General features: G+C 39.9%; 1 protein-coding gene across 1 annotated transcript; it reads right to left on the minus strand.

The window, feature by feature from the left end:
- Positions 1-2,168: 2,168 nt before the first annotated feature.
- On the minus strand, positions 2,169-17,155 carry gramd1c (GRAM domain containing 1c). The gene is made up of 18 exons (XM_030756877.1): positions 17,058-17,155; positions 16,362-16,467; positions 15,918-16,041; positions 14,922-15,022; positions 14,342-14,437; positions 14,168-14,248; positions 12,008-12,126; positions 11,771-11,927; positions 11,393-11,552; positions 11,149-11,292; positions 10,935-11,053; positions 10,684-10,826; positions 9,093-9,196; positions 6,420-6,590; positions 5,901-5,967; positions 5,609-5,728; positions 5,112-5,220; positions 2,169-3,069 (listed from the first exon to the last, which is right to left on the minus strand). The coding sequence occupies exons 2-18, from the start codon at positions 16,452-16,454 to the stop codon at positions 3,001-3,003; spliced, it is 1,977 nt and encodes a 658-aa protein (XP_030612737.1). The 5' UTR covers positions 16,455-16,467; positions 17,058-17,155; the 3' UTR covers positions 2,169-3,000.
- Positions 17,156-18,061: the final 906 nt, after the last annotated feature.

Below are 18,061 nucleotides of genomic sequence, written 5' to 3' on the forward strand. Positions count from 1 at the left end.
AAAAGTGACCAGGAGCTTCATTCCATTATGAATTAATTATAAGTAGCCTGTCTTACTGCTGCAGATTCAAAGCTCTGCTAATTTTAGATTTGGGACAACTTTTTAAAGATTTTAAACATTAAAAATGTATTAATAGCAAAAGCAACATTTTGGTTATGTAACAGTAATGAAACATGTCAAATTACTTGGCTTTTTATAACTTATACTGGCTACTGAACTTGAACAAATATGACTGGGGAGATGGCAGTTTAGGCTACTTGTCCTAAAAAATAAATAAATAAGAGATTATTGTATAAAAATAAAATAAAAAATCGGATGCATATAACAGTTTTCAAAGGTAGAGGGGGGTTAATGGTGTAAGACAAACTTTTAGAAATAAACAATAACTTATTTTTATACAAAATACACTCAGTTCTGTCATGGGAACTCAAATAGCTCCAAATACAAGGAATGACTCACCTATTTTGGCTGTTAACGGTCCGTGTACTTATAGCACTGCATCGTTTGTTGTCTTTTTGTAAAAGACATCACAATCGCAGACATTAAAAACATTGACAAGAAAGTGCTGCAGTAAAAAATCACCAAAAATCAAACACAACTATGTGCAAGTGACACTCATGTCACATATCACCTGTCACCATGTCACAGAGTTTTGTAAGAAGGTATAAAGGACCTCTGGGTACCAGATGTTTGCAAAGGTGGTACCTGTACCTCTGTCCCAGTAATTTGTAATGTACCTGTAATAACTATGGTTAAAAGTGAGATGTTTATTAAGATATGTCAGGCTGTCCATTGTCTGCTTTCTAAATAGATCACTCATTAAATGAGAAAAATAATTTAACAGGAAGTAATGCTTTAATTTATTTGTTGGATTTTTAGATTCATTTGTGCTTATGGTTTTGGTTTTATGTTATCTTGAAATGGTTTTACTTATTAGACTGGCTTTATGTGGCCCATGAACTACATTCATTTGAGTTTGACACCCCTGCTCTAAAATGTACTAAAATTGTCTCCACAGTGTAGTGCCTTATACCTTCACCTACCAAGGGAAAGCTCCCTGGTTAAGTCTAGGAGGAGACACAAATCCTTTTGGGGTTGTGTCAGGAAGGGCAAAATCTGCCAAATCAAACATGCAGCGCTACCGACTGCGGTGGCCCCTTGTGAATAAGGGAGCACCTAGAATTAGTATGTACACTAAAATGTACAAAGAGTACTATAAACTGAAAATATTCAAGTGGTACCTCCATAACTTCTTCTACCACTTTACCACATAAGAAAAATATTCAAGTTTATATGAGGATAACTGCGTTCCTATCATATGCAGTATAAATAAGTCCTATTGCATTATCACAGTGTACTGTAAGTGAATACTACAGAGGAAATAGAATATTTCCTCTGAGAATGAATTGGGACAGGCATGTGGTCAATAATTAAAGACCGTCTCAATCGTGTTATGTTTCACCCGTGACAAAAGAACAAAGACACATTTGGCTTTAGTCCCATTTAATCGTTCAGCAGAACATCTATGCAGCTCCTTCCAGCACCATCCATTTAAAAAACATTAAAAAAAAAAAAGTAAAGAAAGCTTATGTTAACAGTCCAAAAGGCAAGTCTGTGTTTAGTTAAGTCAGATTCTTCCAGAGACAAATTTCACTTTGTGTCAAGATGGATCAGCTTTACAGTTACCAGGGTTCTAAATCATTGGTGAATCCAGACATTTACAATCATTTAAAAAAAAAAAAAAAAAAGTTTCATATCTCTGACATCAGCCTGTGCAGCTCAAATGGTTTGCTGCACTGGTAAAACAGTTTTACATAGAGGAGAATAAGAAAAGCATGATGCTCGTTAGACAATATTTAGAAAAATAAGAATTGAAAGATGATCATTAAGAGACAAAGTATAAATATAATAAAAAAAATTTATATATTTTTAAAGGTTTGCAGAAAAGGTTAAGACATCTGGCAAAAGTAATATTTATTAAAAATAGTGCATGACAATAGGTACCAAACATAGTCAAGTTCACAAAATTGGTTTTCTATGTTTGGGGAAAATGAGGGAAAGACAGCAAAACAAAATTGTGCATTTTGCCTTCAAGTTCAAGAAAAAAAAAAAAAAAAAATAATATAGGAAAAAATTTGTAAATAGAGAAAAAAAAAAACTTGCCTCCAGTGTTGACAGAGTGAGTTCACAGTACTGAGATAGTCTGCCCCTTTACCTTCACTGAAATATCACCCACAGCAAAAGCATTTTAAAACTATACCATGTTTCTCTGAATTTGGCTCAGTGCAGTTAAAAAAAAAAAAAAAAAAAAAAAAGAAGGGGGGGGGGGGGTACCCACGAACAGGTGAGGATTACTTCTGGCCTCCTTCATTTAAAACTCCACGATGGAACCAGAATCCAATCACTGAAATATCAGTAGCCCAGGTAAACTAAAGTATACACATACAAAGTGATTCATGGCCACAAGAGTACACAAATCTTCAAGTTTGAGTCGCTGATTAGCAAGATTTATTAGAGAAAGAAGAAAAAAAAAAAATCTTAGAACACAGCCTTATTCACAAGACTCGTGCAAAAATGGAAATCTGTGCAAAATGTTTAAATATTGATTTACATCCCAAAAATAAAACAAAACTAAAAATATTTACAGCAGTTCATGTGCCACAAGGCTCATTAAAATAAGAGTGAAACGATGGCAGCTGTGGGAGTTCACAGTAGCACGCTACAGAAATCCCTGCTCCACATGTGACCGACTCTGGTGTAATGTCGTCCTCCCAGCAGTCTGTCTCCAGCTTTTTAAAAAAAAAAAAAAATAAATCCTGGCACCTGATGCTTCACCACAGGCTTTGGGATACAGAACCACTGGCAAAACACTGCATGTATCTGGGGATGTCCACATGGCAACATCTGTTGATAGTGGAGGTTTCCTCAGAGGCAGTACAGTGCTTCAGTCCCATTTAGTCCACAGGGACAGGTGCTCTGTTGTCACCAGGTGTGGTTGAGTCACTGTTGCGCTGCAGTGCGATTGGGCGTTGCAAAGTTCTGTTGCAGCATCACCAGAGAGGTACGAAGCTGCAAGGAGAACAACAACAAAACTCAGCAGCTTAACACCTGCCTTTTAAAAAGTGCAGGTATGCACTTAAATGACAGATTACTGCTGGCTGCAAAGACTAAGAGCTCTGCCTTTTTCCAATCTTACTAAAAGCAGCTACGCTCATATTTCTTACAACTTTAGGTTTATGCACCACTTTCTATAAAGCTGGGATGTTGTGTAAAATGCAAGAAGAATCCAATGATTTTAAGATAATTTAAAGCCTATATTTATTGCAAAACGTACAACTATAGCATTTATTGAGTAATTTATTGGTTGCTACAACATAACCAAGAATTTGGGAGCAGAGGAGACCAGTTACTATTTGCAATTTAAAACACTGAACTCATCAAATCAGAAGCTCATTACACTATATAAATGTCAGCTGTTAAATGTGCAGTTCTGTATCTTGTCAGTTCGGTTTTTGAGTATGTCACTGAGAGACAAACACCCTATAGTCAGCCTGAGTTGGTGTTTTCATTCATTTTGATTCAGTTTTATTTATGTAGTGCCAAATAACAGTTGCCTCCATGTGCTTTAAATCATTTTTGTATTTGTGAAATAAATTGCCAAGGCTCATGTCTGTGACAGCATGATGGGATGTTAGCTAGCTGCACACTTCCTTATGCACACCGATACAGCTAGTAGGTATAGTTTGGAGCTTTCATCATCACGAGGGAAAGGAAGACATTTCTAAAGGCAACATCTACAAAGGAGCACTTAGGGACATACTAAGGGAAAATAAAATCTTATGTTGCATTTTTAGGAAAAAGTCAAAATGTCAAGTGGAAATGAGTAATATTAGTTCCCCTCAGATGACTCGAATTTTGAAACATCAAGTTTATTCAGCATTTGGAGGCAAAGTTAGAGAGGCAAGGCTGAGCTGGACGTGCAGCTGTGGAATAGTCAGGAGGAAAAGAGGAAGAGTGCAGAGAGGACTCATGGATGCAGTGAAGGAGGACATGGAGAGGGTTGGTGTGACTGAAGACGATGCTAGGGATAGAGTGCGATAGGCAGATGATCCACTGGCAACCCCTAAAGGGAGCTGCCAAAAGAAGAATTCTTGACATTTTGAAATTATTCTCAAAATACAAAATGTGGCCTTAGTAATCTGCAAAACCAAGCAACTCAAACCAAAATACAATATATATTGCCAAAAGTAGTCACTCATCTGCCTTCACACACACACACACACACACACACATATATATATATATATGAACTTCAGTGACTTCCTATTCTTAATCTATAAAAATAGAGTTTAAAATGATGTCGGCGCACCTTTTGCAGCTATAACAGCTTCAATTCTTCTAGGAAGAATTTCCACAGGTTTAGGAGTCTTCCAGAAGCACATTTGTGCGGTCAGACACTGATGTTGGATGAGAAGGCCTCGCTCAGTCTATGCCTTAATTCATCTCTTGCTTTCACCAAGCGCAATGCCTGGTGATGTAAGGCTTGGATGCAGCTGCTTGGCCATGGAAACCAATTCCATGACACTCTCTACACACTGTTCTTGAGCTAATCTGAGGGCCACATGAAGTTTGGAGGTCTGTAGCAATTTACTCTGCAGAAAGTTGTTGACCTCTGTGCACTATGCGCCTCAGCTGACCCCACTCTGTGAGCTTACATGGCCTTCCACTTCATGGCTGACTTGTTGTCATTTCCAGTCACTTCCACTTTGTTATAATACCACTAACAGTTGACTGTGGAATATTTTGTAGTGAGGAAATTTCACAACTGGACTTGTTGCACAGGCGGCATCCTATCACTGTACCACGCTGGAATTCACTGAACTCCTGAGAGCGACCCATTCTTTCACAAATGTTTGTAGAAGCAGTCTGCATGCCTAGGTGATTGGTTTCATACACCCGTGGCCATGGATGTGATTGGAATTCCTGAATTCATTGATTTGGATGGGTGAGTGAATACTTTTGGCAATATAGTGCATCTAACAGATGAACTACCAGCCAGAGGAAAAATATGTATTTGATTTTGTGGTGAGCTGGCCTTTTAAACAACCTACCTGTTCTAAAAGGTTAATGGAGTCCTGCAGTACATTTTTTAGTAAGCGCAGCTCCTCTGGGGTCCTGAACACTGGTCCTAGTTTGGGTCCATACTCAGGAGATAAGTTGCTAAATAACAGAGAAACAAGGCAATCAATCCTATGTGCACAATGAGATATTTACTTTTGCTACAGAAGACAGAAACAGAGATGAAAAAGTGAACAAAGTGAAAGAAGGCCACTGATGCAAGATGTCACTTACATAACCATAAATTCACCGAGGCAGATAAGCAGACAGTTTCAACACTGAGTCATTAAGACAAGAGCTCTCTTGTATGTGGGCTGCTTAAACAGCCACAGACAAAATTGTGGAGGAAGATGAACCCCTTCCTCCTGTCCACCCACAACAAGACTTCTGCTTTCTGAGAGCTCATGGCAACTGCTGTTACAATGACTCTCTCTGAACAGTCCTCAGTAATACACAGGTCACAAAAAAAAGCAGTAGGAAGTCAACTGACCTGGCTTCGCTCCTCTCCCTCAGGCGATGCTTTGTAGTCAGATACATGCGCTGGGCCACATCCTCCATGGCCCACAGCTTAAAAAACAAGCCTAAATTCAGCACCGTCAGAATCAGCAAACTGAAAAAGGCAGAAAACATCGAGTAAATTGACCAATGGAGTGAGCAGGCGCAAAGGGAAGTGGCTAAAACTTCTGTAAAGTCAAGGCATTATCTTGAAAATACAAGGAAATGTAAATGACACAAGACAAACCACTATAATTCATGGATGTGTTTCAGGGTTGGCAACTTACATCACACTCATCCCAGCCACTATTGTTGAGACATTCCATCGGTATGGGCCTTCCATGTCTACAGGGCCTGAAATACAGCAGCACACATCAACACGAAATTGCTGATTACTAAACATTTCTTCTCAATGACATGACATGCAGTTTTTTTTTGCAACAGCCTGAGGTATAAATGTTGTAGTTTTCTGGGCATGTCAAAGACATGTAACCCAGTAATACTGTACCATAACACCCCTTAAGATGAAACAGTTATGACAGCTTAGAGAATTTCTACTCCAAGTGTACAATAACCGTAATAAGGACAGGACAAGTTAGTTTATAACCTCTTTTTTAAGCGCCTAAACCAACATGACAGATTACTTGAACCCAACCCAATTTAGGCCATTTGTTTTAGATAATAATAATAATAATAATAATCTCCTGCTTTGCCATAAAAAAATTATAATGTAAATATCAACTTCAAGTGCTCAAGTCTTAAACTTTAAGCTGTTCCTTTAAAGCAATTATTAAAGCCATCAGTACCCATGTTGCCATCTCTGTCTTGCTCAGCGTCTTGCCCATACTGCTTGTTGGGCTTCACATGCTCTGCCAGAGTTCGGCTGTAAGTCCGCCTCCTCCTGCGGAGACCACCCATCTTCCCCACCTCTCCACCTCCTTGGTTCAGCTCTGCTTCCTCCTCCAGCAGTTCTGCTTCTGTGTGGTGTAATTGCAGGGTCAAAAATATAGGGCAGAAACAGAAACAAGTGTGTTAACTCAGCAGAAGAACAATGTTTTGGGTGTTATATTTTTTTAAAAGTCTGCTACAGTAGACCTATAACACTAACTGCAAAACAAACTAAAATTCTGCAATAACCTGGCTGCATAAATATGCACACCCTTAAAGTTTGCTGAAACACCTTTTGATTTCAGTGAGCAGTCAGTCTTTTTGGGTAGGAGCTCATCAGCATTGCACACCTTGACTTGCGAATATCTGCCCACCATTTCTTGCAGCTTCCAAATCTGTCTGTTTGCGATGGACTCTCACATGCACAGCCCTCTTTAAGTCACCGTGGATTTGGGTTTAGGTCTGGGCCACTCCAAAACTAATATTCACTCTTTTCTTCACTGGGACGTGTGGTTGTTTTGCTGAAAAGGTGAAATTCCCCCTCATCTTCAGCTTTGCAGCAGACACCTGAAGGTTTTGTGCCAAAAATCGACTGGCATTTGGGACTGTTCATAATTCCCTCCACCTTGCCTAAAGCCCGAAACATGACGTTGACAGTGTAGTTTAGTAAACATACCTCGTCCCAGACCATAACTTATTCCCACATGATATCAGCCATGCTTGAAATTTGTTTCCTCAGTGAGAAAAGGCTTCCATCTGCCCTACCCTACCCTATAAACCAGATACACTGAAGAATTCAGATTGGTGTCACATGCAATACACAACTAGAACTTTCCAGAAATTTCTGTTACTCCTTTAATTTTGCTGTAGGCTTCTCGGTAGCCTCCCTGTCCAGTTGTCTTTTTTCTTTGGTTTTAGGAGGATCTTCACTGCGTCATCTTCACCATGTTCCATGGTACATGCCTTGGAAATTCTTTTGTACCCTTCTCCTGACTGATACCTTCCAACAATTAGATCTCTTTGATGCTTTGTAAGCTCTTCACAGACCATTGCCTACAAAATAATTCCCATATCCCCAGTTATAAGACACGCACTCTTACAGTGCCCTGAAAAATTGGCCCCTTTTTTGTTGTTGGGGGGGGGGTTAAGAAAGCATACAGTGAAGAGAGACAGGAAAGCGGAGAGAGTGATGGGGAAGACAAACAGCAAAGGGCCACAGGTCAGACGTGAACCCGGGCCAGCTACACCAAAGCCATGCGACATACATGGTGGCCTGCTCACCCACTGAGCCAGTTCGAGCATGAACAGCCCTGCTCAAGGTCATGCCACAACATCTCACTCCAAAACCTTCACTTTGGCTTTAAAAAATAAATAAATAAATAAATAAATAAAACATTCAGAGGTGGACTTGCTGGTGCATTTCAGATCATCGTCCTGTTGCGTAACCCAAGTGTGAACTTGGGTTCTTGAGCTTCAGGGCATGAACTGATGGGCGAACATTCTCCTTCAGGATTTTCTGGTAGAGAACAGAATTCATGGTTCCATCAGTTGCAGCAAGTCATCCAGGTCCTGAAGCAGGAAAGCAGCCCCAGACCATCACACCACCACGTTTGACTGGTTTAATGATGTTCTTTTTATGAAATGCTGTGTTAGTTTTATACCAGATGTAACGGGACTCAAACCTTCTGAAAAGCTCAACTTTTGTCTCATCAGTCCGCAGAATATTTTCCCAAAATTCTTGGGATCCTCAAGATGTTTGACACACATGAGACGAGCCTCTTTTCTTTTTGGTCAGTGGTTTTTACCCAAATCATGAAATCTGACCTTAACTGAGTCAAGTGAGGCCTGCTGCAGTTTTTTTAGATGTTGTTCTGGGTTCTTTTGTGACATCCTGGATGAGTCACTGATGTGCTCTTGGAGTAATTTTGGGAATTCAGCCACTCCTGGAAAGGGTCACCACTGTTCCAAGTTCTCTATTTTGTGGATAATGGCTCTCACCGTGGTTTGCTGGAGTCCCAAAGCTTTAGAAATAGCTTTATAATCCTTTCCAGACTGATAGATGTCAGTGACTTTGTTTCTCAGCTGTTCTTGAGTTTCTTTAGATCGTGGCATGATGTATTGCTTTTACCTTTTCTCACTTTGTCACACAGTTTCTATTTAAGGTCTGGCAGAAATCAGGCCTGGGTATGGCTAGTGAAATTTAACTCAGCTTTCCCAAAAAAAAAAAAAAAAGTTAAATCATGAATTAACCATGATTAACTATTTATTGTACAATAACAAAAAAACCAAACAAAAACACCTTTAAAAATCTTTTGAATGTACACAACAGATGAAGATTTCATGCTCAAGCTGTAATGCACTTAAAACAGCTGATAACAGCAACTTCAGTCTGGCCATATGGTCTTTTGCCCCCCTTATCCTCTTGCAGATGCAGCAGTAATATGATTCACTGCTGCAGAGCCTGGTCTGTGTTGGAGGAGACTGTTCACATCAGATCAGATAAAGATAAAAGAAAATCACAGGCTGAGGAAAGGAGGAAGGAAAGTGCCCTCTTCTGCCTCCACAGCGTGGAGATGAGGCTTTCTACTCACCCAGATGCCGGAAATTCTCTTCTATGGCACTCCAGGAGTTTTTGGTAATAAAGGACTTCACAAGGCCCCATGGCTGCTTCTTGTATTTCACATCGGTATACACCCTGACAAAAAAAATAAATTAATTAAAAAAAAATTTTAAAAAACATAAAATGGTCCGTTAAATTTTATTTTTTTTTTTTGCTACACTACTGAAGATGTAATGAGCTATATTTTGTATAACTACGAGTTATACAAACTAGGAGTAATATGCTTTTCAAAGGGTGTGAGCATTGAAAAGATCTAAATTACAGACCAATTATAAAGTACATATAATGCTCCATTTATACTAAAAAAAATAAAATTACTATAACAGATCATATTGGGCTTTAACATTAAATAGTGAGACAAAACACTGACCTGAGAAGACAATAAATACGTCGCCTGATCCTTTATTTTTCAGATTATCGTGTTATTTTTTGCCTATTAGAATCCTGTGAAGAATCCAATTTGAGTCCTATGTATTTTTGTAGGCTGTACTTCCTTGAGGCTTCAGGTTAAAACATACTAGGATACCATTTGACCCCAATAGACAAGCACTAGGCTGGGGAAGGTACCGGGGAAATAAAAATGGACCTTTACTACCCATCATCAGATGCTCATTACACAAATTTTCTTTAGATAAGAATAGAATGCAATGCCTTTATTGTCATTATACAGGATGTACAATAAGATTGGATTACAGCAGAACACTACTGTAAAACAGTAAAATCCATCTGTTTACCACCAGGTCCCTGTACTATCATGCACTACTTTGATTAATAAATAAATGATTGCATGTGTAAAGTACCATTTATGTGGTTAATATCTGTAGTAACACAGAGTCACCCATAGATAAAAATATTCCTCACTGCATTTGGCCTTCACCCCAGATGTTTAATTAATGGGAAAGTCTCAACAAGACCTGTTGGCACTGGTTCAGTCCAGTTCTTGTGTAATCTGGCATTCCTCAGCCTTTTCTCACAGTTTCCCTTCCTTATGAAGGGCTTCTTCACAGCCACCCTTCCACAGAGCTTTTCTGATGAGCCTTTAGTGAACAATGGCTGGATGAACTTAAATGCCAGTTGCATCTCAGGCCCAGTGTCAGAGCTGACACCCCCCCCCCCTTAAGCACATGACTTTCAGATATTGAAAGTTTATTTTAGGCCTACCACTTATTTTCTCCTTCATTTGTCCAATTTCCTCAAACTTTTTAAGAACACGCTGCACACCATGCTGAGCTGTTTTCAGCCAATAACTTAATGTGTAGACAAAACATTCCTCTAATAAAAAGGTCAAGTACAAGAGCTGGACTGAAAACGAGTGAAAAAGCAGTCAAAAAAAGTTTGAAAGGCCTCCAGAAAGCCTGGAAAACCACTTAATGACAGAAAAGGCTGGCTCCTTGGAAGCAAAAGATGAACAGTACAGTATCTAATTAAGACACAACTGTTTGTTTACCCTGTAATAAATATTAGATACCATTGCTAGTTTTGTCTAATTGAATATAAAGTACAGCTAGCTTTATCTCAGTGTACTGCCAAATAAAGTGCAATCAATAAAAATTACACTTTACCTTAGTCGACATTTCCTTTTAGAGTTCCTCATGATGTAGTAGCGGGTTTGAGTGTAGAAGTAATCATGATAGGGAACGTCGTGGGCGTACACCTCCGAGTTTACGAGGTAATACTGACCATCCCTGGATTCTTTGAACAGCGTCTAACAGATAATAAAAAAGTACAAATAAACAGTCAGCCATAATTCACATCATCAACATATAAATTAATCAATTTAAGTTTGAACACATCCACAGAGATGTAGACACACCTGGTACTCTGTAGTAGTGGAGAACTTCCCAATCAGAGGGTTGTTGATGGTTACTGTGTAGTCCAGACGCCGCTTCATGTTACCAGAAGCATCTTTTTGCCAAGCAGTAGAGGTGATATCTGATAACACAAAAGGCAACCCTGAATACTATGCACACAATAGCTTTCTTTTTTTTTTTTTTTTTTTTAATATATATAAAAAAATAAAGACTTACTGGTTATCTTGCGGGCATCCATAAACCTGCGCATAAAGCTGGAATTAGTGAAGAGCATCTCAAACATATGTTTTGCACTGAAGTGGAAAACCCTGTTCAAATATTGTCGACCGGACACCTGAGACAGACCAACCCGGTCCTCTACTGAGAAGAGGAGCAGAGCAAAAGAAAACTATTAAACCACAAGAACACAAAACACACACATGCCTTAAGCACGCAGTGGGACCTGAGCTGCATCGGTTACCTTCCTCAAAGCTTTCTGAGCCGCTTTGCTCAGACACACCGTTCTCATTGCCATTGAGGTCAAGAGAAAGCGAGGAGCACTTGGAGGCTCGCTCCGGGCCGATGCGGTCCTGTGGAGGAGCAGGACTTCGCCGCTGGGATGGGGTGTTCCGAGGTTCATCCTACAAGAAGAAGATTAAAGAAAAAAAAAATGGATATTGCATTGTATTATTTTTGGAATTGATGAGCTTTGTGTGAGAATTTGAACTTTTTTTTTTTTGGAGGTGTGGTATCATTTGTTGAATTTAAGGTCCAGTTTTTGACTGTTTTGTCATTTTTAAAAAAATAAATAATGAATATAGCCAGTTCCACAATGATAGAAATATGATCATTTTAATACCAAGTTGAGCAAGTTATGTGAGCCTATAGGGGAAGGCAGTTCTTCCCCTTGAGGAGTGGAAGTCTCCAAGGGTCCATTTTCCACCTCGCCAATGCGGAGGAAAGGGGGCCGCTCTGGTCTCACTGGACCGTCATCTCCACCAGGCCTCGCCGTCAGGCTACAGACAAACAAACAGGTGATCTCAAATTCACATCATACCAGGCATGAAGACTGAAGTGCAGGTGTGAGTGAGTTTACCTGGTCTGCATGTTTGATTCCGCTATTATCTGTGAGCTATCCATCTCTTCATAGCTTAAATCAAGACCATAGCCGTAATGCTGTTTAACCATCTGCCATAACTCCTGGCTGGTCAGAGACTGGAAAAGAGGGAAAAGACAAGTCAACTGTGAAGTTTTGCTTGAAATGAGCAATAGTTGAGGACTCCACCTCTGCGTAACAAATAATCAAGCCCCAAAACACACAAACGTACTTAACTCCTAAACTGATGAAGCAAACATGGAAACATTGCAGTAATATCTCCATGGGTGACAAACGTGCCGACCTAATTATTATCTCCCTGACCTGCACAGATACTCATCTTACACTTCTGTGTTAACCCTTGGCGCACAAGTAGGGTTCAAAAGTAGACCAGAGAAACAAGCTTCCAAACAAGGAAATAAGCGGGACCGTCAGTTTTTATACGCAACAGTATTACACAAACAAGATGTTCTCTTCAAAGTGGATGAAAGATAGGACATTATTGCAGGCCTGTTTATCCCAGCAGAAAATTTACGCGTTTTTTGCCGCATGCGAACGAGCTATTGTTTCATGTAAAACCCACAGAAAATTTTACGATCCAGTCACGCAGGCTTTACTTACGTGTCAACAATCCCGCAGCTGTGAGTTTTCACTGGCTGTCACACAGTGATCAGCGACCTGGACGAACCGCGCACTCACATTCAGGAAGTAGACAACTTGAGCGAGTCCAAGACGCACCGCCCAGATTTACTCTAGTAAAAAAAGGTAAATAAAAGCTGCTTCTTTTTTTACCCCCCCCCCCCCCCCCCCCCCTCCCCTCTCTCTCTTTTTTAAAAACAAAAAAAAAAACTCTCGAGCTCACCTGTACGTGAAACAGCCAAAGAAGCTGCTGTATTTTGGAGTAAACGGTGCGACAGTTCCAGGTACTAGACTAGCGGAGCGATAAGTGCGCACTGTGCCTTTAGAGGCCGGTCGTCAATGCAAATCAGCCCTCATGGCCACACCTGCAGAGGTCAATGAACTTTTATATTCAGGTGTTTGTGCTCCAGATCCCAGGAGACCCACACCCATGTGAAGAGGCTGCCATAGTGACCTAATAGACTATAGAGTGAGATCGCATGACAGGATAGAAGTCCAAGGTTCAGCGATTATCAAATTAATCACTGCTGACAGAAAAGGAAAGCACCTCGAATGGTTCTCATCTTAAACCGTATTTAGTGTTTAAAGCTACTGCTTCAACTTCGGTGAAAGTTTCCACTTTCACTTCACACTTCAATTCATTTTAGTACTTTCACGCTAAAAAAAAAAAAAAGTATAATCATAAGTCAGATGGAAAACATTTGGAACTGACTTAAAAATGGTTTTGATAGCACTCAGAATGTGAAAGGTTGTCATCCTTTAGTGAATAATAATAATATAGCACCTCCTTTTACAGTTTAACAGTAATTGACTTGCAAATGCATTTAAGGGGTTACACTTTAGTAAACATTGAGTTTTCATCTCTTGCACAACCCCCCCCCCCCCAAACTGTTAAACCTTTGAAGCAGCTGATATATATACAGTATACACACACACACACACACACACACGCAACATTTTACCCATTTACAAACTTTACCTGTGCAGTTTTACAAGTAAAATCTTACATTTTACTCTGAAAAATTAAGATTTACTTGCTTATTCTTATCTGTTTACTTTTACTACACAGGAAGTAGGTAAAAGGTGAAAGTTGACTTCCAGTGGGTTTATTTTTATTTTAGGTAGATTTTTCCAAATGTAGTAACTTCATATGTTGAACAGTAAACAAACAAAAACCTTGTGTCTGCTAGACTCAAGAGCAAACACTGCTGCTGTGTACAGATCACTAACCTTACATGCAATAACTAAACAGGACTGTCTGTGGCTGGGACTGATTTTATAAATGCTCCATAAAGTCACAGACCCACTGGTGTTTTGGAGGATTTACGCACAGCAGTGCTGATGTGTTGTGAACGTGATAAAAGTGACATTTGAATATAAAATGAGTATAAATGAGTATAAAACATTAACTAAAATTGAACCTATAGTTGGACATGGACATGAACACCATACTGAAAAATGTCTGACACTGGGAAAATGTGCCATTGCAGGTAGCAGCAGGTGGGTGGAGCAGGGCCTTACCTTGTCCAGCAGCGCGTTTTGCCACATGCGAAAAACTTCCCGGTAGCTTTTCTCTCTTGCTGAGAAGGAAGTGAAGAAGAACTGAGAGTGAAAATACAAAGAAATAAACAGAATATAAGTGAACATGTGTTTTATCATATGCTAAGAAAGTTCTGAATGATTGCTGTTGGGAACCTTGTCTGTGTTTGTGCAGATCTGGATGGCATTGGGAATCAGTCGAGCAGTTTTCTCTCTGGTCATAGTTGCGATGCTTTTGAGCGTCAGAGTGATCTATTTAAAAAATAAAATAAAATAAATAAGCATCAATGGTCAGGCAGCTCTCACTGCACAAAGGAGCCTATTGCAATGATACAGTGGAAAGGGAGATGGATGTGCAGCTGACAAATCTTCAGAAACTGTGTGCAGCCATCATGCCAATATGGCCCAAAATCTCAGATACGTTTCCAGCACCTTGTTGAATCTGTGCCAAAAAGAATTAAGACACCCAGTACTAGCACCCAATCAAGTGGCCAGTGAAAGTTAAAAACTCTCACTGGAAGTTGGAAGCAAAAACCCATTCTCAGTGCATTTGCTAGTAGGAAAACTAAGCTGACCCCCCCCCCCCCCCCCAAAATCATATTCAAGGAGAATAATGGATCAGAAAAACTACTGTGAAAATACAATCTTATTTTACTGTGTGTTATGCAGTTACACAGCATGTTCCTACAGTTTACACTCTCCTCCTCCGCTCTCTCCTTCTCTCCACACTTATTACCTTTGTCCCCCAAAACACATTGCTGTAGAAACAGACCCAGTTCTCTGAGAGGTAAAGGCGTCCCTGAAGGAGAATATCTCGCTGGAGGGCACACGGATAATCTGAGGAAAAACACAGAAGGCCACTGAAGCAGACATACCATGCATACAGATGAATGACCCTGAACTGTGTTTGACATTTTTAGGTTTAAACCATATTTGGAATAAAGAGGCAACTTTCTTTTAGGCAGGTGTCTGGAGAACAGAACTTTTTTTTTTTTTTTAAATATTTGACTTTACAAAAAAAAAAAAAAAAGCATGTGTACTGAAACACTGATTTCAAGTCAATATTTATTTGATACAACAATGGTTTTCTCGCTGGTGCAAGAAGCTTTATGCCCGATTTCCATGAAGAAAGGTGAGCAATGATAATGTCTACAGGGTAAAATAAATAAGTAAATAAAAATATTTGAACTCCATATCACAGGGCCACTTCCACCATTTTGTACTACATTTTATTTATTGAACCCATTCAACCTCACAGACTAAGAAGCTTGCAGCTACTACTGAACATAGAGGCACTGGGTAACTAAAAAGGTGCATATTTTATTTTCAAGTGATAACTGCATTTAACTTCAGCCGTGTTACGGTGATTAACAGAGCTACACATCTAAGTCGATTCACATTATATCACCTGTTTCCTATGTAATGCCACGAATTGAAATACTGAGTTAGAGTATATAAGTAGAATATGTTTGATTTGAGGGCCATTTATTCAGTGTTTGGATCGAGGTCCAAGTCTTAAGGAAGATAATCAAGAGATTTGCAGTGTTAATGTGACTGGAGGCTACTGAGCGGTCCTAGCCTGATACAGTGGTACTAAAAGGAAATGAATGATGGGCAAGGTTTATAGAAATGAAATGTTGTTAAGACCCCTGCGGAGAATTGAATGGAGTTGAATAAACGGGAACGATGGAGGCAATTAAATTTAAAAGAATAACAGCTTTTTGCAACTCACCTACTATGAGTCTCTCTGTTTCTGGCAGCTCTTTAAACAACTTTCTAAATTCCTCAAGCCTCTGTTTGTAGGTCGTCACAGGAGCCTGAGGTGCCGCCAGACACTGTGCCTGAACGTCTGAGCTCTGATGGAGGAACAGTGCACATTACTGACAGACACTTTCATGCAGAGCAAGAATTCGTGCAAGAAGCAAAAGCAAAATGATAAACCTCTGTAAAACAAGTTTAAATGAGTGGACAGGCATAAAGTAAAGAACTCCTCCAGATGATGAGCACAGTTATGAGCCTTGAGGGCTTCGCATCAGAGAGGAAAACAGGAATCACACTTGCAGTGGGAGGAAACATGGTTCCCACAAGGGGGCAGTGAAAGATTTTCCTTTTTATAGTTTATGGCACTAACGATGCCAGCAGGAGTAGCTTTATGTTAGTTTTATTTTTTTCTTACATCTTCATCTGAGCTCCATCTCAAATCCAGCAGGGATGTATCATCTGTAATGTCATCGCTAGCCACCCCTGACCGGTTGGATAACTGGTCCATCTGCTCTGCTGGGCTGCTCAGATACAAAAAATATGTTTACATGTGTGCATATATTTGGCTGTGCTGTGATAGTTTCAGCCATGCATGCTTTTGAATAACGTTATCGCTTTAAACGTTGATCCCCGGGTATCAGGAGGGGGTTAAAAAAAAAAAAAAAAAAAAATAAACCCTCTTTAGGGTTGAACTTTAACCTGCAAAATGTCAACAAACACATCCAGGAGCTCCGCAGGGGGAGGTCATTATCGCCGCAACAGAACTGGTTTGACTGGCGGGCCTGGTGAGGATGTGCAGACATGCCAGTGAACAGAAACCTGCACGCTCTCGGAGTAAACTGAAAAGCTCAGGCGTTTCGATAAAAGTCGCAGCAACTTGTGTGACAAGTTAAAAGTTAACGCAGAAAAAGAGCAGGGACTTCAAATCTGCCCCATTTTTCTTCGCTCTAAGAGAGAGATGAGTGATAGGCGCTATCACTGCGCATGCCAAGTCAAACAAAAGTTGATAAAAGACTATCAAAGATCAGATACTCTGTTATCAAACTCATATTTATTTTTTATGCGCGTGTTTAGGCTATCTCCCCGTGCTTTCTAATAGTAGTTCACTTACCTGTCACGTAGTGGACCCAGGATGTCTGCTCTGTGAGACCGAGGTTTTAAAGAAGAAACATAAATAAATAAAAGCCCAGTAGTTTGTCCCGCACGGTTCTGAGGATCTGCTGAGTTAAATGTGCTTTTGGCACGCCTTGTTGCAGGTGCATCTCATCCGGGGAGCATTCCTTAAGGGAGTTGTCATCTCATTGGAGGTGGCGCTCATTGGTCTTCACATAATTACTTAAGGCTTGAAAATGGCCTCTCCCTTCTTTTATTTTTGTAATCCTCTTGGTGAAGAGGTAATTCCAATTATAGCATTTAATTGAGTACATTGTGCTTTGGTAGTTAATGTTCTTTCTTTCTTGTTTTTTGTTACTATTTCCATTTTTTTAGGAAATGGTACACTCACCAGCCACTTCATTCATTCAGTTGCTGCCAGTGTCAGTCACACTGGCAGCAACTCAATACATTTGCACATGTAGACGTGGTTGAGTTGACCTGATGACTGAACATCAGAGCATCAGAATGGGGAATAATTTATTTAAATGACTGTGAACGTGGCATGGTTGCTGGTTCCAGGCTGGTCTGAGTACTTAAGAAACTGTTGATCTACTGGGGTTTTCCCGCACAGCCAGCTTTACAGAGAATAGTCCAAAAGAAGAGAAAATAGTGAGCGGCCATTCTCTGGAAGAAAAATGCCTTATTGAGGTCAGAGGAGAATGGCCAGACTGCTTTGAGCTCATAGGAATGCAACAGCTGTAATGGAAAATTTGTTTTTCAACACAAATAACCTCTGTGTACTTCTTTTGGTATGTAATTGTAATTTTCTAGTACAAAGACCAAGTGTGCAAAGTAGAGAACAAATTTCTTTCTAGGTTGTGTCCAGGGCCATGACGCACTCATTGTCAGGCTGAAGTTACATGGTGGTGGGAAACTAAACTCCCCACAGCTAACAGAACAAGACTGTATCAACACAATGACTATAAAGGAACTGTGGTTATTCTGCTCTTTGGTCAATGC

Source organism: Archocentrus centrarchus, chromosome 20, assembly GCF_007364275.1.
Source record: "Archocentrus centrarchus isolate MPI-CPG fArcCen1 chromosome 20, fArcCen1, whole genome shotgun sequence".
NCBI lineage: Eukaryota > Metazoa > Chordata > Actinopteri > Cichliformes > Cichlidae > Archocentrus > Archocentrus centrarchus.

What these genes read in the sequence shown, in the direction of transcription:
- gramd1c (XM_030756877.1), bottom strand. Translation starts at nt 16,454, where the DNA reads ATGGACCAGTTATCCAACCGGTCAGGGGTGGCTAGCGATGACATTACA. An exon ending in AACAGAGAGACTCATAGTAG is followed by an intron (nt 15,023 to 15,917) that starts GTGAGTTGCAAA and finishes GTTTTTCCTCAG; the next exon opens with ATTATCCGTGTGCCCTCCAG. An exon ending in TCTGCACAAACACAGACAAG is followed by an intron (nt 14,249 to 14,341) that starts GTTCCCAACAGC and finishes TTTCACTCTCAG; the next exon opens with TTCTTCTTCACTTCCTTCTC.